Here is a 19778-nt window from a genome sequence, read left to right on the forward strand (position 1 = left end):
GGGGATCTTCCTGACTCAAGAGTTCAACCCTGGTCTCCTGCATTTCCTGCATTAGCAAGCAGATTCTTTATCACTGAGCCCCCTGGTAAGCCCCTACGTGATCTCAGTTGATAATAATTCTCACAACTACATGAAACAGAATTGATCAAATATAGCATGGTCGTAGGAAAAACTTCAGTTCTTTCACACAACAGCAGCACTCTCTTATTAGTGTTGATTTTATGCTTTACTTTTTAGGCGTGGTTTTAATTATATTGTTATGCAAAATAGTATTTTAAATATAACTGAAATGATATCATATGTGTGACTTTTCTCACCAGTGAAATGTCTCTTTTTCAGACCACAGATAAATATAAGAGTCAGTGTGCGTTCTGGAACTACTTACCTGACACCATGAATGGCAGCTGGTCTTCAGAGGGCTGTGAGCTGACACACTCGAATGATACCCACACCTCGTGCCGCTGTAACCATCTAACACATTTTGCAATTTTGATGTCTTCTGGTTCTTCTATTGTAAGGCAATTTCCCACTTCATATTTCTAAATCTGGCTTTGCTTTTTTTCTTGTTTTTCACATTGTTCAAGACAATAATTAATTATTATATGTTCTTTGGATGTAAATAGCATATTTAATTTATTGATATGATCTCAACATTACCTTTTTTAGTCTCTCTTTTCTTACCTGCATTCTATGACATATAGTTTAAATCTATGATTGTTTTTAGTGTAAGACTTACCAGTCTATAATAGCTAGTAGGTTATATATCAGATTTCTATCCAGGCTTTAGTTTTTAATGCTGCTTTTAGGAACCATTTGTACATTTTAAAGGATCATGAACTTTAAGGGCTTTTCCCTTTGTATTGAAAGTTTATTTTTACTGATGACAGATTCATTTAAATCTCTGATACCTGGTCAATAAGTGTTATTATCACATCTGTAACAAATACAGCTTTTTAATAATGTAGAATGCCACAGAATTTTAGACATGAAAAATCTCACTAAAGTAAAAAGCTTCAGATTATGTATTTTACATCATAATATCTTGCTTTTACATTGTATAATTTTTTTATTTTGTAATCTTTAGATTGCAGTCTCATTTCTATACAAAACTTAGAATTCATCAAATTCTTATTATGACTAAATAAATCTGCCTAACCGTAATGTCAGTGATAAAGATTTTTTTTTTTCTGAATGAAAGGTGATTTTTTTCTTAATGTTAAATAAACTAAGGTGCCTCTGTTATGTATATAAAACCATCTGGTTAGAGTGAAACCAAACTTTCCCATTTCAGAGTCTCTCACCTATACTATTTTGTTACTCTATTTATGCAGCATTTATGATACCTTCATTTAAAGTGTTTAAATGAATTACTGCATAGAAATAAGACTTATTCTTGTCACTGATAAATCTGCTTTAATTAACCATTTTCACATTGCAATAATGAATTGCCTTGCTAATATCAAGAAACCGATGGTGATAACATTGTTAAACCATATACTAATATACACTATGCTTAGAAAAAAAATCACTAACTACAGAACTGTTAAAGTGCTATGTGATTTATATCAGATTTCTGTGAATATTAAGCATATTCAGAAGTACAAAGTTTTCTCATCTAAATGCACGTTTGTATTTTTACATTTTAGGAACAGTTTGATTAATGTTTCACCGAAAAAGAAAGTTCATTATATGTTGCAGTTCCTTTGACAAGCTACTGAGTTAAGTCTCTTAACAGCTGTATTATTATTTTCCTTTAGGGTATTAAAGATTATAATATTCTTACAAGGATCACTCAGCTAGGAATAATTATTTCACTGATTTGCCTTGCCCTATGCATTTTTACCTTCTGGTTCTTCAGTGAAATTCAAAGCACGAGGACAACAATTCACAAAAATCTCTGCTGTAGCCTGTTCCTTGCTGAACTTGTTTTTCTTGTTGGGATAAATACAAATACCAATAAGGTATGTAGATCTCTCTTACTCTCTGCTTTCTAAATTTTTACTTTCCTAAATATATATGTAATAGAAACATGAATTGGAATTAAGGGCTTGGTGGAGCAAACACATTATATACCTTGTTCTTAAAGCTTTTCTAAGTTTGAAATGCTAACATATATTAGCAACTTGCTGATTAGTTCCATTAACCACGGTGGCCCTCATGATGAACTGTAAAAAGAAATAACCTTGTTTTGTTTTGGTTTGGTTTGTTTCTACATGGCCATTAAACAAAAGTAGAGGGGAGAAAGATAGTAGAAAACAAATGTTTATCGTACAACAGGGACAGAACACAAAAGAGGTTAGAATTCATAGGTTGAAATTTGATAAATTAGCTCAGCCTAGTAACTGCACTTTTGTAATAACCGTTTTCCACCATTAATGATCTAGAGCCTTATCAAATATCTCCCATATTGATTTAGACTGACCTAGGTGAGATAAAACAAGCAATAACTTTATTAGGTGAAATGACTCTGAGAGAAGATGGGAAGATAAAGACATGGAGAGCCATCAGACCAAGATGCAGGTCTGAGCCTGAGTGAAGAAGGAAAGAAGGAAGAAAGGACTAGTGGTAGAAGTAGAAGCACCTCAGCTTCCCAGGTGGTGCTAGTGGTAAAGAACCCACCTGACAATGCAGGAGATGTAAGAGATGCAAGTTCCATCCCTGGGTCAGAAAGATCCCCTGGAGGAGATGGTATGGAAACCCACTCCAGTATTCTTGCCTGGAGAATCCTTCACAGAGGAATCTGATGGATTACAGTCCATGAGGTCGCAAATAGTTGGACACAACTGAAGTGACTTGCCATGCACAGAAACACTTTACAAAGCAGGGCAGTTGAGGAAAGCTCAGCTTGCCTGTGAAGTAGTCCTTTCAGAAGACCCTCAACCAAAGTCACATGGCAAGTCTCTCAAGAAGAGTAATGTCTTGCTGTGCTCAGTCAATGGCTGTCAGCAGTCAGTCCTAAAGGAAATCAACCCTGAATATTCATTGAAAGGACCGATGCAGAAGGTGAAGCCCCAATACTTGGGCCACCTGATGTGAAGAGCCAACTCATTGTAAGAGACTCTGATGTTGGGAAAGATTGAAGGCAAAAGGAGAAGGGGGCAGCAGAGGATGAGATGTTGGGATGGCATCACCGACTCAATGGATATGAATTTGAGCAAACTATGGGAGATAGTAAAGGAAAGGGAAGCCTGACATGCTGCAGTCCTTGGGGTCTCACCAAGTCTGACATGACTTAGTGAGTGAATAACAACAACAGCCATCAGAAATCCTGGGCACATCAGTGGCTTTCCTATGCAGCTGCTGTAGCCCATTCTGCAGCTGGAGACCAGAGAAATACATCAACATGACCACAGAACCTTCAGTTGCCTCCATATTTCCATTCTTTTTAGTGATCTTCCAAGTAGTGGAGGTAACCATCAGTTATCAATGTTCTCTTCTGAAGTAGATGCCACAAAGCACCTATTTAATATAGTATATGCTAAATTATAAACTCCATATCTGTTTTTGTTTGTTTTTCAATGGTATTTATAACATCATTCATTTTTGTGTATCCCCACTATCCTCCAATGCATAATTCCCCTGTCTTCATCCCATCATTATCCTCATCACAAAACTATTTTTTTCAGTCTTTCTTTTCAATTCTATGTTTCACCTGTCAAATTCTCCCCATTTTCAAGCCATATTTCAAATTTCACTTCTTCACTAAAGTGGTTCCCAGATTTTAATCATCATCTCCAACCTTATATAGTGCTCTAAAATATATTTTAGTAGGTAATCTCTTTATGGTTGACTTATACTCTATTAAGTGTAGTAAGTATTTAAATATTATTATGTTATCTCACCAGTAATTGGGTTGTGTGTGTGTGTATTAGTCACTCAGTCGTGTGAGACTCTTTGTGATCCCATAAACTGTAGCCCATGAGGCTCCTCTGTTCGTGGAATACTCCAGGCAAGAATACTGGAGTGGGTTGCCATTTACTTCTCCAAGGGATCTTCCTGACCCAGGCATCAAACCTGGGTCTTCCACATTATGGGCAGATTCTTTACCATCAGAGCCACCAGGGAAGCCCAATTGTGTTAGTTCTGTTAATACAGAAATGTATAACTGCTTCATTTGTTATTTCTTATTTCTTCATTTCTAACTCTAGTTCTAAGTATGAAGTCAGTACTAATAGATAACATTTTACTGAAATCCATCTCAAATGTACCTGTTAATCTTATAACTTAAAGTGAATATATAATGGGTATTTTTGTAAAATATATCATCATTTATTCATTTGTTTTATAAATTCAGTACTCTCTCTTATTTATTATGTTTTGTTTAACATAGTGTTAGCATTAATTTTCATTCTTTGAGCACAATTAAAATAAAGACATCTCCAAAACAGAAATCAGCTCAAATCACAGCATAGTCACTGAGATAATCATGGTTGCATGTGACCAATCCACAGTTTATCACATAAGTCTATAAAAAATATAAATCTCTAGACAAGACTAGCAACTTAATTCTATTACAGGACTGATGAGTGTTGCACTTTGGTGAAGCACAGTTCTTTTAAATCAGGTGGAAGTGGTACAATTAAAAAGCTTGACATCTGACAAGGATATTTTACTGTGATCAAGCAGTATATAAAATAGTATAATTTATAGAGAAAGTCAAGATTTTATGTTACAATAATGTTAAAATAAGCATTGCTTATGGTTTCATTCTTTCTTTGTTGTCTAGCTCTTCTGTTCGATCGTTGCTGGGCTGCTGCACTACTTCTTTTTAGCTGCCTTTGCATGGATGTGCATTGAAGGCATCCACCTCTATCTCATTGTTGTAGGAGTCATCTATAACAAAAGATTTTTGCACAAGAATTTTTATATTTTTGGCTATCTCAGCCCAGCTGTGGTAGTTGGATTTTCAGCATCATTAGGATACAGATATTATGGCACCACCAAAGTGTAAGTTAAGATGTTCTCATAAATATTTGATATGCAATTCTGAATAAGCTGTGTATATCATTGAAACTCTTGCTTTGTCGAAGTACATACAAACATAAGTATAGATTTTATCTATTATTTACTTTTCAGATGTTGGCTTAGCACAGAAAACAACTTTATCTGGAGTTTTATAGGACCAGCCTGTCTAATCATTCTTGTAAGTATATTTTAATATTGTGGTTAGAATTCGGAAAAGTGTTGATTTAAAAGTGCTTAAAATTCTCAGCAATCAGTCTTTACTTTGAGAGGAAAATTTATTTTGAGCACTTTACTATAAATCATTTATTAACACTATAAACATTGCTTCACTAATAAGAAAAAATATACATCTTAAACTCAAAGCTATTACAGTTCACTTGCACCTCTTGGGAGGATGTATTTTTGCATTACTTATAAGAAAAGCATTTTTCACTTATCAGTAGTATCTCAGCATACTTCAGTACTGAGAGTGTGCCAACCAGCTGATAATCTGGCATTTCAGATGTTTACGTTATTTAATCTTTTATCAATGATCAGTGATCTTTGAAGATTAGACTGTCATCTTTATAGTTTTATCATCCTTATGTACCCTGTCATCACGAAAGTGATTTCAAGCTAAATTGCAACATCAGAGACAAGAACCCACTATTTCCCATGAGCAGACAAGTCATATATTGATAGCCCTATTTCAGTTGGGAAGAGGGCCTTTTAATTCTTATTGGAAGTGGTTTCAAACCTACAAATTTGGCAGCTGTTATATGTTCCATTCTAAATAAAGACATTTTTATATGTCTCCAGAGCATGTCTAAGTGCCGTAAGTTTTCAAAGCCATTCTGAATATAATAGTCTGTCAGTGAATCTGGGAGGTCTGACAGTGCTCTACAATAGAATGAATTGTTAATGGAGGAGTTGTGACAATATTTTGGACAACTTTGTCCCATATGTTTTGACCATAAGTTAGATATCTTTTTGAATTTTTTTCCTCTCAGTCTTTCCCCATGTGCTTTTATGGTTGTGAGGAAGCTGCTAAATGGAAAAAGACTTGAAATGCAAAGCAGAGGATTTTTATCAAGGTTTATTTTTTAATGGCATGAGTGAAAGTGCATTTAGAGACTATATTTCCTAAAGATTGCAGAAAAATTGTTTATAATTCTGACAATGAGGCTAGCAATAGAAAAAGAAAACACTGGCAAGATTTCACCTAAAACAGTTTCAGAGTTAATTTAGAATTGAAAAATTTTCAACTATGTGAGAATATAGGTTGAATATGTCCCATCCATGAATTTTCATGTGTTTCCCTGATATGGGTATTCTGTGTATAGGTCCTATCTATATATTGTTATTGTACTTATTCCTTCTCTACAGAGTGGACCATCTCTGATACTGTTTTGTACAAGTGAAAGTTCTGTGGATCAGTGATCCTTAGAGTTTAGAGGAACGTATGGGCTAGGAATTATCTGAAAACAGGAAAAAATAACAAACATACTTCTCTAAAGTAAGAAATGGAAAGTGTTCCCTGAAATTATTTTTTTACTCTTGCTGCTATAATGGGAGAGATAACTGGATTCTCTTATGGTAAGATGGATGGACTTTAGAAAGGATATCCAAAAATGACTCCTGTAAACTTTCCTAGAAACCTAAATGAACAGGGTCACACTGTCCTAGTCTGAAATCAATGAGCCAATGTGTCTTCCATACAGTTTCTGTATATTAATCATTCCATTTAACTAGAGGGTCATACAGTCCCCTTAGTTTTACTCTAAAACTGAATACCGTTTATCTTTTATAAATATTTAAAACAGAAGAAATTCTTTAAATAATTATTGAATGAAAGTGAATTCCTTTACTCTAGTTATCTCACTTTCTGTGCTAATTCTGGCATATTATTAAGTGACTTAGCAGCAGCAGCTCACTTTCTGTGCTAATGCTGGCATATTATTATTAAGCAGTATGATATATTAAGTAAAACTTTTCCTGAATAGTATTGAGTTGTCCCAGAATAGTATTGAGTTCAATGAGTAAAAGAAATTTTGAGCACCAGATATTTTAAAAAGAGCCCCAATAATTTGGACCTGACACTTTCCGGGGGTCTTACAAAGAGACAATAGGACCAGCTATAACCCAGTAAGGAGATTTGAGGGGTGGTGGGGGCAAGAGAGTCATGACTTGGAATTAGAGGAGTCCTTGGCCTGTAAGGGAGTGCATTGTTCTTTGTGTAAAGATTTTCCTTACCTTACCAGTGGAAAAAAATAAGTGCTCCCCCCAGTTCTCCTTGAAGAGGAGTTGCAGAGGAGTACTGTAAAATGTCTATAGACAATGGAATTGGAAATGGTAAAATAGTAAAAACTCTCATCCTGATCCCACGTTGAATGCCAGGGGAATTTTAATGTTTCCTTGATATACAAGAGTAGAGTATGAACAGTTTTTATGACACCTTGACATACTCCCCTGACTTTGGGTCAAGGGTGAACATAGAACATAGAGTTGCTTTTAGTTCCCTGCAGATTGCATGCTTATTGTCCATTCCCTTGACAGCAGGGAGGAAAAGGATTATTATAGAGTGTGCCTGGAAATAAAATGATGGGGGTAACACACAAAGGTTTCAGCTATCTTGTAGGTACAGAAAATTTGGACAAGGGAAAGTTGTAGAGGTGCACAGAATGTTGTCAGGTCAAGTGAAGTTACACACAACAAGAGAATAGGTTGAGGACAGGAATGTTGAATGGTAGCATGGCTAGCGCTCTCTGAAATAAAAGGGGTTAAGATGAAATAAAATACTATAAATACTAAGATTGAACTTACCATCTAAGTGGAGGCCAACACATAAACCAAGATTGTTGGTGTTGAATTGCTAAGTCATGTCCAATTCTTCTGCGACTCCATGGACTGTAGCCCCTCAGGCTCCTCTGTCCATGGTATTTCCCAGGCAGGAATACTGGAGTGGATTGCCATTTCCTCCTCCAGAGGATCTTCCTGACCCAGGGATTGAACCCATGTCTCCTGCATTAGCAGACAGATTCTTTATCCCTGAGCCACAGGAGAAGCACATCAAGACTACCAACAGTAATAAGAACCAAACTAAACCAGAGTGATGTCATGAAGCTCTCTCCATCACCAAGAGCTGATCAAACCCTTCTAGCCCCATGCAGCAGAGGAGCTGAGCTTTAGAAATGGAGGAACACATCCTAGAACCAACCATGCCACCCTAACAGTCATCTACACAAAATTACAGAATTGAAAATTATCATCATATGTTGGGGGATATTCTGGTAGGAAAGGATGCCAAGCCATATTATTAAGTTCACTATCTTAAGTGAGTGATCTGGGCAATATGGGAAAACAAAGGAAATATAAGAATTATGCTCTGTCCACTTTAGTATCAGTGAGGAGAAAGCAAGTTGAAACAAATGCAAAGCATAACATATAATTAAATATAAGTGATAACTGGTGAGATCTGAGAGACATCAACATGGGCTGGACCACACCAGTGAGATGAGAAACTCATTTGTGGATGGGTGAGAAACAGAGTCTACTCTACATACAACTGGATTCTTAGTGTGAACTTAAGTGTCTCCTAAGCAACCCTGTAAGCTTGCCAGATTCCTTCTGAAGGAAAACAAAGGGCCCAGACAAAATAGTTGCTATTGTAAATAAGGAATCCCAGAAATCACAGAATTACCATGTTATTGAAAATATTCAATAATCATATTTTCATAGATACATCACTTCTTAAGTCTATGTGTCATTATTTATCAAATTTCCCACCTTGAATTTATCCATTTCTTCTCTACTTTCATAATCAGACATTTGTTATCCTATTGAGTCACTGCTGCTCTTAAGATTATAGTATTAATAACAATAATAGGAATTTTAAATTTACAATTTATTGAGCAGCTACTAATTTTAAAAAGATAGCTAATATTTCAGTATTCAGTCTCCTTAAATCATCCATCCACATTGTTATTGTCCCATTTTATAGTTAATGAAAAGTAGAATTTGATTCAAAATGCTAAGTGATTGGCCCCAAGACACTACAAATAAATGAGGCTAGAACTGGAAACTAGTTCTGGATTAATTTTAACTTGCCACTTGTTTGTGCAGTTGCCTTCTAATCTGACATTCTGATGCCATTCTTTCCCATTTCATTTTAATCTATTCATAATCAACTGGCCCAAACTCAGCTCACATAGTAGGAACTATTAATAAGAAAAATAAGAACATTAATATTAAGCTCGTTTATTCCTGGCAATAAGTGTGTTAGTGTATTTAATCCTTTAAAACTCAAAAATGTATGTGTGTGATGTATTTTATTTTCAAGTTGGAAAAATTGAAGTATTGAGTGGTTACACAATTGGCTAAATAGCCATGAAGTACATACAGCAGGAACTCAGGTTCATGAATTTGAATCAATGCCCTACTTTCTTCATCTCAGTGCTGATAGTTTCTCTTGACCTATAGTTCGGAGCCTAGTGGGCTGCTGTCTATGGGGTCACACAGAGTCAGACACACTGAAGTGACTTAGCAGCAGCAGCAGCAGCATAGTTCAAATAGGGCTTCCCTGTGGCTCAGCAGTAAAGAATCTGCCAGCAATGCAGGAGACATGAGTTTGATCCCTGGGTTGGAAAGATCCACTGGAGAAGGAAGTGGCAACCCACTGCAGTATTCTTGCTTGAGAAATTCAATGGACAGAGGAGCCTGGTGGGCTACAGTCCATGGGGTTGCAAAAGAGTTGGACACGACTTTAGCAACTAAACCACCACCTCATGTTTCAAATACCATAGACTGGTATATAAAGTTATCAGTAGTTTAGCTGAGCCCTGTCTATTTTCAGTCCTTTTTCACACTGCATGTCTCCACTAAACAACTCTTATAAAAACATTATCCTTTTTAGAATATTTACTGTTCCTTGGCTATTTCCTTGATTCTTTTCAGTCAATAATCCTACCACCTTGTGATGCCTGAAATCAGCTTGATCCTTTCTTCAACATGATCCCACAGAACTTTGACTCAAATCCTAAAGAGTACTTTTAATGCTGTGTTTGGTTTCACATGGTGACTTTCTCTGTGTATTGCGCTTCTTATCTCCAACGTCCAAACACCCAAACAAAGAGCTGTGAGTCTCTTGGTTCACTAACCATAATTTGTTCAATAATCAGTGCCACTGGTTGCATGACCTTAGGGACCAAAGCCCAATGAGTTGCAAATGAATTCTCTACAGAGCAACATTCACTATACATTCTATGCATGATTGGACTCTACACTGTAAAACTATCAGCCCTCTCTTTGGTTACTCCAGAACACAGAAGGTAGGAAGTCCTTAATAATTATCTATTTTAATTGATTCATAAATGAAGACCATGATAATAAAAGAGGCAGGAAGAAGCACCCTGTGAGCTTTCTTAAGACATGTGTTCTGGATTCCTAACACGTAAAATGAAGATAATGATGGCCAGTCCAACACAAAAAGATACAGTAAACACCAAACAATTTTTTAGAAAAAAAAAATCTGTTCTTTAAAAAGTAAAACAGTAAAATACACAATAATTTGGAGGACAATCTTGGCTTTCTTAGCTTTACCATTTGTATTAAAAATTAAATTAAAACCCTGATTTTAAAACCATCATTTGCACAACAGTAATCTGTATGCCATAGAATGTATGTTTGGCCAATATAGTGTGTGTGTGTGTATACATATACATAAACATGTGAAAGTGAAATAAAATGTGAAATATGTTAAAGAAAAGCAGTAGAAATTTAATAGGATAAATAGTATATTTTTTCCAGAATAAAGATAAAATATAAGGAAATCTTCATATTTAAATAGAAAATTTGTGGTGACTTTGCTGTGGGTGCCTTTAAATAGGAGATAAGATTGCTTTCACAGCTTTCTCTGAACAAATCTGGGAAGACTTGCACTTGTAAACAACCTTTTAATAGAATAATTAACAATGACTTTAATTCTTACATGGAATGCTTTTATTTCTTCTGAAGACTAAGAACTAGTTTCCAGTAAATGATATTTGCTTATTTTTATGAATGGAGCCCTGGGGCATGTCTGGTTTGGGGTTATAATAATAATACCTTTAAGACAATATGTAAATAAGTATAGTTCCGGCACTGGTGGATTTTTCTACTCCTTGATATATTGTTTTTTAACTACTTAGGTATTTGAGCAGCAACATTTCTGCATTGATGAAATGAATGTACTTCCTCAGGTGTTGACTCATTATTATTAAGGATCTCTTAGAATTCTGAAGTATGAACTGCTGACTCCATGATTCTATCTATGAATTGCTGCCTTTACAATGTTAAGGTTATAACTATACATGAAAAGAACTAACCATGCTTTTGGAAGACTGAGCTGTACAAGAAAGAGATTTCTAAATCTTTGTAAAGCAAGCTGCAAACTGAAGATAATTTCATAATTTATTTTCTTTCTTCAATATTTTTAATCTCTCATGCTGAATTCTTTTAACTAAAACTGTGCAAATGATTAGATTCAAGTACACAAATATAAAAAAAAGTTTGTAAAAATAATTTAGCTTTTAAGTAGAAATTGAAGTTTCCTATAGATATATTCAGTATTGAAGAATTTAATTTGCTTGATTGAGGCAAATGCTAATTAAGCTGTGTCCAATTAAGGCATTTTCTTTTTTAAAAAAATGAGAGCTTTCATTTGAATTTAAATCACAACTCTTATAATTGAGTGTTTCTACATTGCTTCTTTACCCATTTCTCTTTAGGTTGCCCAGAGTTCCACTCAGTTTTTTGTGGAGGTCTCCTCTAATTGTTCCAAATTGTCTTTTAATTCCCTTTCACCAAGAAATACTAATTAAAACCTACTCAAAAATAAATTCCTCATGTAGCCCTTACAAACAGACCATGTCTATGTGTACTTATTATTATGTGATGTATTCTTATTGCATTTTTTAAAATTTCACAAATTTCCCACACTTGAAAGAAATGTAAATATTAAACTTTCTAAAGTAAAAAGTGAACATTTCAAAACATGCTCCATGACTGACTCTTCTTTTTCTTAATATTTACTTTGTATCCTTCCTGACTTTTGCTATGCAACATGCACACATACACATACATGCATATATGTGCACATACATATGTATAAATGTAAGCAATAAATTTTATTATAAATATGATTATAAATATATGAATTATAAATTCATATAACCTGTAATATATCATATTCATTGTTCCTTGTTAGAATATATAATTCTACCATTTTTTATCATTGCATATTATGAGTATCCTCTTTTATTTAACTTCTTCCTTATTGAACACTTGTTCGTGCAAGAGAATGGCTATTTCAATACAATTACATATACCCATTATATAAATTTGTTAGGACATGCTTCTTAGAAGTAAAATGTGCAACACAGGAATATAGTCAATAATATTACAATAACTTTGTATGGTCCTTAAGATACAAAATTATCAAATTGCTGTGTTGTACACCTGAAACTGTTATTGAGTCCAAGCTCACTCTGCTTGCCATGTGACAGGTCAGTAAGTCGACATACAAAATGTTAAGGCAAGGAATACGACTTTAGTCGGAAAACCAGCTGAATGACACTATGGGAGACTAATGTCTCAAAATAACTATTTTATCAGTGCTGGATGTCAGGTTCTTTTATAGAACAGAGGTAGGGGGTGGGAGGTGAGGAAGTAAAAGGATCATTAATCTTGCAGATATCTCCTGGAATGGCCAATTTCTGGGAAGGGATGTGTTAATTTCTTCCTTCCTGTAGCCATCCACAGGTAGACAAGGTCCCATACAAAGGCATTTTGGTTTAGCATTCGGGTAGAGGGGCAGGGTTCCCCAAGACAGGCCATTTACTTCAATTGATATTCCACTTTCATTGACAAATTATAAGAATGGCCATTTTCTGACATTTTGCCAATATTAGTTTTATCTACTGTGGTTATTTTATGGCTATATTGGAATATATAAACTGAAAGGACAAATTATGATGGACCAGGATTCTGTAACAGTGGCATTGTTGACACTTAGGGCCAGATCTTTGTTATGGAGCCTTTGCTTTATAGAAGTTTAGTATCATCTCTGACTTCTACTCACCAGATGCCAGTAGCACCAGCTCACATACCAGCCAGGTATGACAAACAAAACGGTCTCCAAAAATAACAAAATGTCCTTTGAGGGCCATATTCCTCATTCTCTTGATTGGGAGCTACTATCCTGCATTGGATTATAAGTTTCTTTTATAGGAGTGCATTTGCAGCTTTCTTTAATTGGCATGAATATAAGAAAAGGAATTGAAATCATAGCTTGGGCAATGTCCTTTAGATGACCCCATCGAAACTATATTAGAAACACTATTCATTGTAAATTTTAAATGGTGGCGATAACATTTTAATTACATGTTTTAATTTAATGGCATCATATTTGTTAACTGCATCTTTTAGTGACCTCTGTGGTTCAGTATTCTATCATTTTCACCATATTATGTGTTATTAAGAACTTCAGAGCCTATAACATTTAGCTTTTTTTTTTAATATTATTCTGACCTTCTTATAACAGGTAGCTAGAATTTTTAAAAAGAAAATGTGGAGCTAAAAGAACAACATAAATAATACATTTGTAGTTTTCAGTGTATTCCTATTCATGGGGGTTATATTCTTAATGGAAATACCTTTTGCAGATAATCTACTAGGTACTTGTTCTAGAAAATTTCATAAAAATTGAATAACTTTATAAAAATTGGAGATCAAAAATAATATTGAAAGAGAAATCCTTTGAATCTCTCAAGCCCAATTAGAAATTACCAGCCAAGGTGAAGTTTATCACTGGTGCTTTTGTATAAGTGCAGCTTTACATTGAGGGATATTACATAATGGAATGGTGAAAGGAAAACAGTAAGAATGTTGGTACAGCAAGATAGTCATTAGAATTATTATTCACTTTACATTCGTTTAATCTCTTAATCTTTACAAAACCCTTTTAGCATTTCAGTTAATCCTCCCAAAAGCTTCAGTAATATATCAAAATTAAGATAGTAATAGCATGTAATAAGAGATAATGTATTACTAGATTTTTGCTAGATCTAGTAACTATAATCTTGGCTTATCTATTTATAAATACCTATGGGGATTCTGCTATTTATAGCTTTTTAAAGAAGTATACTAATTCCTTGAGAAGAACTGATTACATGAAAGCAAATTATGTACATTCTTATGTATCTAACAGATGAAATCTTCAAGCTTCTACTCACTAGAATACATAAAAATCCTTAAATTTAGCCAAGAGCACACTACATATTCTGATCATTCTTCTACCTCTGCTCATCCTCTGAGTGTAACAGAGTCCTTACCCAAGCTGGCTTGCAACAAGAGTCAGCCCTTCTTTGAATCGGTCTGTGTTAGCATTTGCTGAGCTCTTGTTCTACACATCTGAAAATGTTTAATCTTCCCTATAAGTATTTATCATGTTCCTCTGTCTCCTTCAGTTCTCCCTGCAAAATATAAAATATTCTGAGAGAATGGACTCTCTCTGTGGCTCTGTCTTGATCTCTGTTTCTCACATAAAAATGTTGTGTCTAGTTTCAGGGTTTCCCAAGAAAGGAACATTTACAATTCCTTCTGATGAAAAAAACATGCCTCCTGATGGTATCTGTTCAAAAAGAGAGCCCAAGTCTGTCAGTGTTAGGGCACAGAATTTTTTCATTAGAGTTTCATTCACACTTTGAGTAAGAGCCACCATTTTGTCTATATTTTAAATAAGTGGAATCTTAAGAGAGTTTAAGCAACTTATTTAGGATCACCCAGCTACTGAGGGAGAAGACAATGGCAACCCACTCCAGTACTCTTGCCTGGAAAATCCCATGGACAGCGGAGCCTGGTAGACTGCTGTCTATGGGGTCACATAGAGTCGGACATGACTGAAGTGCCTTAGCAGCGGCAGCAGCAGCTACTGAGTGGTAGAGGCAAACTCAAGATTCCAAATTCACATTCTGTGCTGTTTCCCTGTCACACATTCTTTCATCTTTCCTTGCCCAAGAGGTTGAAGGGAGTAGATCTTTGTTAGATCCATGAAAACCGTGTTCCCGTCTCCCAGATTCCACAAATCATTTCAGGGTGAGCTGTCAGAGACCCAGCAATTGCAAACCTTCTAAAAATTATTCATAAGCTTTCAATTCTTACAGGGAAGATATCAGAATAAAGTACTTTTCCTCTCATCAAAGGTCTCTTCCCTCATTTTACATTACTTTTTCTAAATATTTGCCAAGCATATCTAGCAACTAATCAAAATATCCTACCAGAAATCCTGACTATATCAGACTGTAGATGAGTTTATGGACTATAGTTTGGATGTTCACTTTTCTTTTAACTGATATTCATCAGTAAGCAATTTTCAGTACCCTGCATGACATCTGATTAACTCAAATTCCTTTCTCATTTTCTTGCATTTCAAAAAAGCTGAAAGGTAAGTTTAGTCTTTCAGCCATTATTTATTGTCCTTAATTCCATACTTCTTTTTTTTTTCTTTTTAATGTTTTTTGTTTTTTTTTTTTTTGGCCATGTTGGGCCTTAGTTGCAGCATGGGGGATCTTTTTCCATTGTGGCACATGGGCTTTCCCTAGTGTTGGAGTGAGGGCTCTAAACCACACAGGGACTCAGTAGCCCCATGGCATGTGGGATCTTAGTTCCCCAACCAGAGATCAAACCCATGTCCCCTGGATTGGAAGGTGGGTTCTTAACCACTGAATCATCAGGTAAGTCCCAATTCCATACTTCTGATTAGAAGATTTATTTTCTTTAGAAAAAATAATTTGTTCTTTTGAATTCTTTGAAGAATCTATATGATTTTTTAAACTATCAATATAGGTAGTATTAAATCTAAATAAAAGTGCAAAGAGTATTGGAAGAAAAAACTAACCTGGGGAAAAAATAGATACAATACTTAGACTATTTCAGAATAAGGCAAAACTTTATCAAGTATTAAAGCCCCAGCTAATGTGTGCTAAGAACTGAGAATGTGTAAATAGAAAGACCTTGCTCCCGAAACAATGTATCAGGTGGACGTGTACACATGAACAACTCAAAGACAACACATCTGTAAGCTTGAGGTAACATCATGGTACCTCACACAGTAAAGAATCTGCCTGCAATTCCAAAAGACCTGGGTTCGATCCCTGGGTCAGGAAAATCCCCTGGAAAAGGAAATGGCAAACCATTCCAGTATTCTTGCCTGTGAAATCCCATGGACAGAGGAGCCTGGCAGGCTACAGTCCTTGGGGTCACAGAGTTTGACACAGCTAAGTGACTAGACCACCACCACAAAATCATGGAAAAGCAAATCAGAACATTTCTCCACCCCCTGTTTACATCTTTTTGGCTTCATATTGTTCCTAGGGTCAAGTCTAAAACCTTAAGGAAAGCCAATGATAAGGTTATTTAGGTTATTTGTAGTCAAAGTAAGGGAAAAGTAGGTAATAAAAATATTTCAGAACAGTTCACTGTATTGGTGGACCTATAAAACAGCTCTATTCAAAAGTAGTTTTGTTTTGTTTTTTTCTACTGAGTATCTACACTTATTTGGAATAGAGCACCATGCGCTTGATAGACATTTTGAATGATAAGAATAGATTCACAATGATAAATGTTTTGAATCCTTCTTCCACTACCCCCGATTTATGAAGGGAGTGGCTGTCCCTAGCCACTTGTGCCTGAGCCTATTTGAGTGAAAGGTGCTGCTTACATCGTATCTAGATAGGGTCTGGGAAGAGAGGCAGGATGTTGCTGGTTATCTTCCATATTTAGGCACATTTAAAATTAGGAGAGTCACTACACACATGACTCCCATGGTACCCCAGGAGCCATGGCAGAAGCTGGAACTTTCCAGACCTGTATGAGCCTATCTCAATAAGATGTAAACAAACAAAGTACTCTTGCCTGGAAAATCCCATGGACGGAGGAGCCTGGTAGGCTGCAGTCCATGAGGTCGCTAAGAGTCGGACACGACTGAGCAACTTCACTTTAACTTTTCATTTTCGTGCATTGGAGAAGGAACTGGCAACCCACTCCAGTGTTCTTGCCTGGAGAATCCCAGGGACGGGGAAGCCTGGTGGGCTGACATCTCTGGGGTGGCACAGAGTCAGACAGGACTGAAACAAACAAAAGACTCAAGTAAATTCTACATTGAGCAGAACACTTGGTAACAGAAGTAACAAATACTGGGTCCCAGCAAATAAGAATAAAGTGGACACTTTCCCTGGGAGGCACTGCATGTTCTGGCCTCCATCTGCCTATTAGCCTCATCTCTCCTACAGGCTTTTGTGTTTTAATAACACTGACTGCTTTACAGTTTCTCAGTAGTTCTTTGAACCTGTCCTTCTCAGTACCTCTACACTAAAACACTCTTCATAGCTTTCCTCACTGTTATTCATCCTGTGAGTTCCTTTCAGATACCAATTCAAGCAACACTTTCTGAGGAAAGCTGTCCTTGACTCATTGGCCTTTTTAAATCTTTTTGTTATATGCCTACATAGAAGCCTTTTTTTTATGTTTGAAGACTTTCCTCTGTTTATAGTTAACAAAGATGTTAGTTTGAATGACATATTCATAACTGATTCAGATCTGTCGCTTCCAGGAGACTGTAAGCCCTTTGAAAGCGAAACATTATGGACTTTCACTATATCCTTGAGGTTTTCCAAGAAGGCTATAATGCGTAGGGTTGAAAGAGTCGGACACAACTGAGCAACTGAGCACACACACACTCAAGTAATGCAATTGGATGAATAAATAATGCACCAAGTACAGTAGTTAGTCAAAAATGTTCATTCTTTTCCCCAAAGGAAATTTAAAGAAAGAAATCATCATCATGGAAATGAGTTATTTTGGAAAGAATGTCTCAGAAGATATAACATGTGAAGAATTCATTATATCACTTTTTTAATTGAAATATAGTTGATTTACATGCCGTGTTAGTTTCAGGTGTACAGCACAGTAATTCAGTTACACACACACACACGTATATATTCAGATTCTTTTCCCTTCTAGGTTGTCACAAAATAATAGCTCCCTGCCCTATATAGTAAGCCCTTGTTGATTATCTGTCTTATATATAGTAGTGTGTATATGTTAATCCCAACCTCCTAATTTATCTCTCCTCTAGCCATAAATTTGTTTTCAATGTGTATCTTTTGCTGTTTTGTAAATAAGTTCATTTGTATCTTTTTTAGATTCCACATCACATAATTTCTATCATATATTTGTCTGTCTGGTTTACTTCGCTTAGTATATTGCTGCAAATAGCATCATTTCATTCTTTTTTACTTTCTTTTCACCTTAGGCAAATTGCTACATCTATCTATCTACCATCATTGGCGTTTTCAGTTTAACTGAATAAAATGAGTTCCTAGCATAATAATGTCAGAGTTTTTCAAAACAGGATGATTAGTAAAAAGCACATATTTGGTGTCCTCTTTATGCCCTGGATTTCTAATATGTACATGAGGATGATGAGGCCAACTCTATAGACAGAGTTACTGTAAAAAGAAAGAAAGGAAATTAAAATGATTAAAAAATGCTTTAAAGTTTTGGAAAAGTATCAATAATTTTGGGGACAATCTTATGTCCTTCTTCTCCTTTTACCTTTTATATTGGTGATAACCTTAGCAATATCTTTTAATTTAATTGTTCAAGTTGTATCTTAGATGCTAATTAACAGTTGAATGATTATATGTTTGTATAATTTTTTAACTGTTAATAACCTCTATCCTCATTTTAAACAGCAAATACATACAAAGAACATTTTTCCTTGCTTATATCTTAACAAAAGAAATTTCATTACTCAGTTTTCATTGTCACATTAAATCGAATAATTGTTGTAAATACTCTTCACATATAGTTTTCCTCCTTCACCTTTGTTGCCTTCCTAGCATCTTTGTATGGCTTATAAACATCTACAGTTGAAACCAACCATAAAAATAAGCTCTTGAAATTCACTTACACCCACAGAGATCACTTTATCATTCATGTTTATAAATTTCTAGCTCTCTTCACCTTTTAATTCTGTTTGGAGACTAGTAAATTATTCTTTTAAACATTGAAAAAATCTAGCTATTAAAATATTCCTAGTGGAAATGTTAAAAATATGAAGTGCAAATATTTTTTAATTTATGATTATATATTGCTGTGGGATTTTAGCCATAATAAAATAGAGCAATTATTTAACTATTACCTCAGGGGATGTGGGAAGATGTTTTCCTAATGAGGCAGTATTCTGCCCGCTTGTTGATTAAAACTTTTGTGTGGCCTGCTTGTGTGCCCAAATCTGATTAATGAATACATATCATAAAGTCCATGAGTCTGTGGTTTCTATTAGATGCAAAATGTTGCATATATCCTGAGACATCCATTCATAAAACAAAGGAGGTGCAACTTCATTCTTTAGTTTTTTTTTTTTTTTTCAAAATTATTCCTAGAGGGTCATTTCATTTTGCTAACTACTTCAGTTTCCATTGGTATATCTACCTACAGACAATAGATTTATAATGATATTGTTTTGTCAAAATTGCCAGAATGTGAGATGAAACAAAATTAGGTTTAAGAATGTTTAGTCAATTTAATCGGAGAAGGCGATGGCACCCCACTCCAATACTCTTGCCTGGAAAATCCCATGGATGGAGGAGCCTGGTAGACTGCAGTTCATGGGGTCGCGAAGAGTCGGACACGACTGAGCGACTTTACTTTCACTTTTCACTTTCATGCATTGGAGAAGGAAATGGCAACCCACTCCAGTGTTCTTACCTGGAGAATCCCAGGGACGGGAAGCC

At 35.4% G+C, this 19778-nt stretch overlaps 1 protein-coding gene across 3 annotated transcripts in view; it reads left to right on the forward strand.

Annotated features, from left to right (window-relative positions):
- Positions 1-19778, forward strand: part of ADGRL4 (adhesion G protein-coupled receptor L4) — a 136965-nt gene that overhangs the window by 99275 nt on the left and 17912 nt on the right. For 2 of the 3 annotated variants that reach the window (XM_055585358.1, XM_055585359.1), the window contains 4 exons: positions 340-513; positions 1758-1961; positions 4727-4947; positions 5077-5143. In XM_055585358.1, the coding sequence (XP_055441333.1) occupies positions 340-513; positions 1758-1961; positions 4727-4947; positions 5077-5143 (666 nt within the window). Of the gene's footprint in view, positions 1-339; positions 514-1757; positions 1962-4726; positions 4948-5076; positions 5144-11129; positions 12072-19778 lie in introns of those variants that run through there. The other variant, XM_055585360.1, reaches the window with a different exon arrangement.

The sequence above is a fragment of the Bubalus kerabau genome, chromosome 6 (genome assembly GCF_029407905.1).
Source record: "Bubalus kerabau isolate K-KA32 ecotype Philippines breed swamp buffalo chromosome 6, PCC_UOA_SB_1v2, whole genome shotgun sequence".
Taxonomy (NCBI): domain Eukaryota; kingdom Metazoa; phylum Chordata; class Mammalia; order Artiodactyla; family Bovidae; genus Bubalus; species Bubalus kerabau.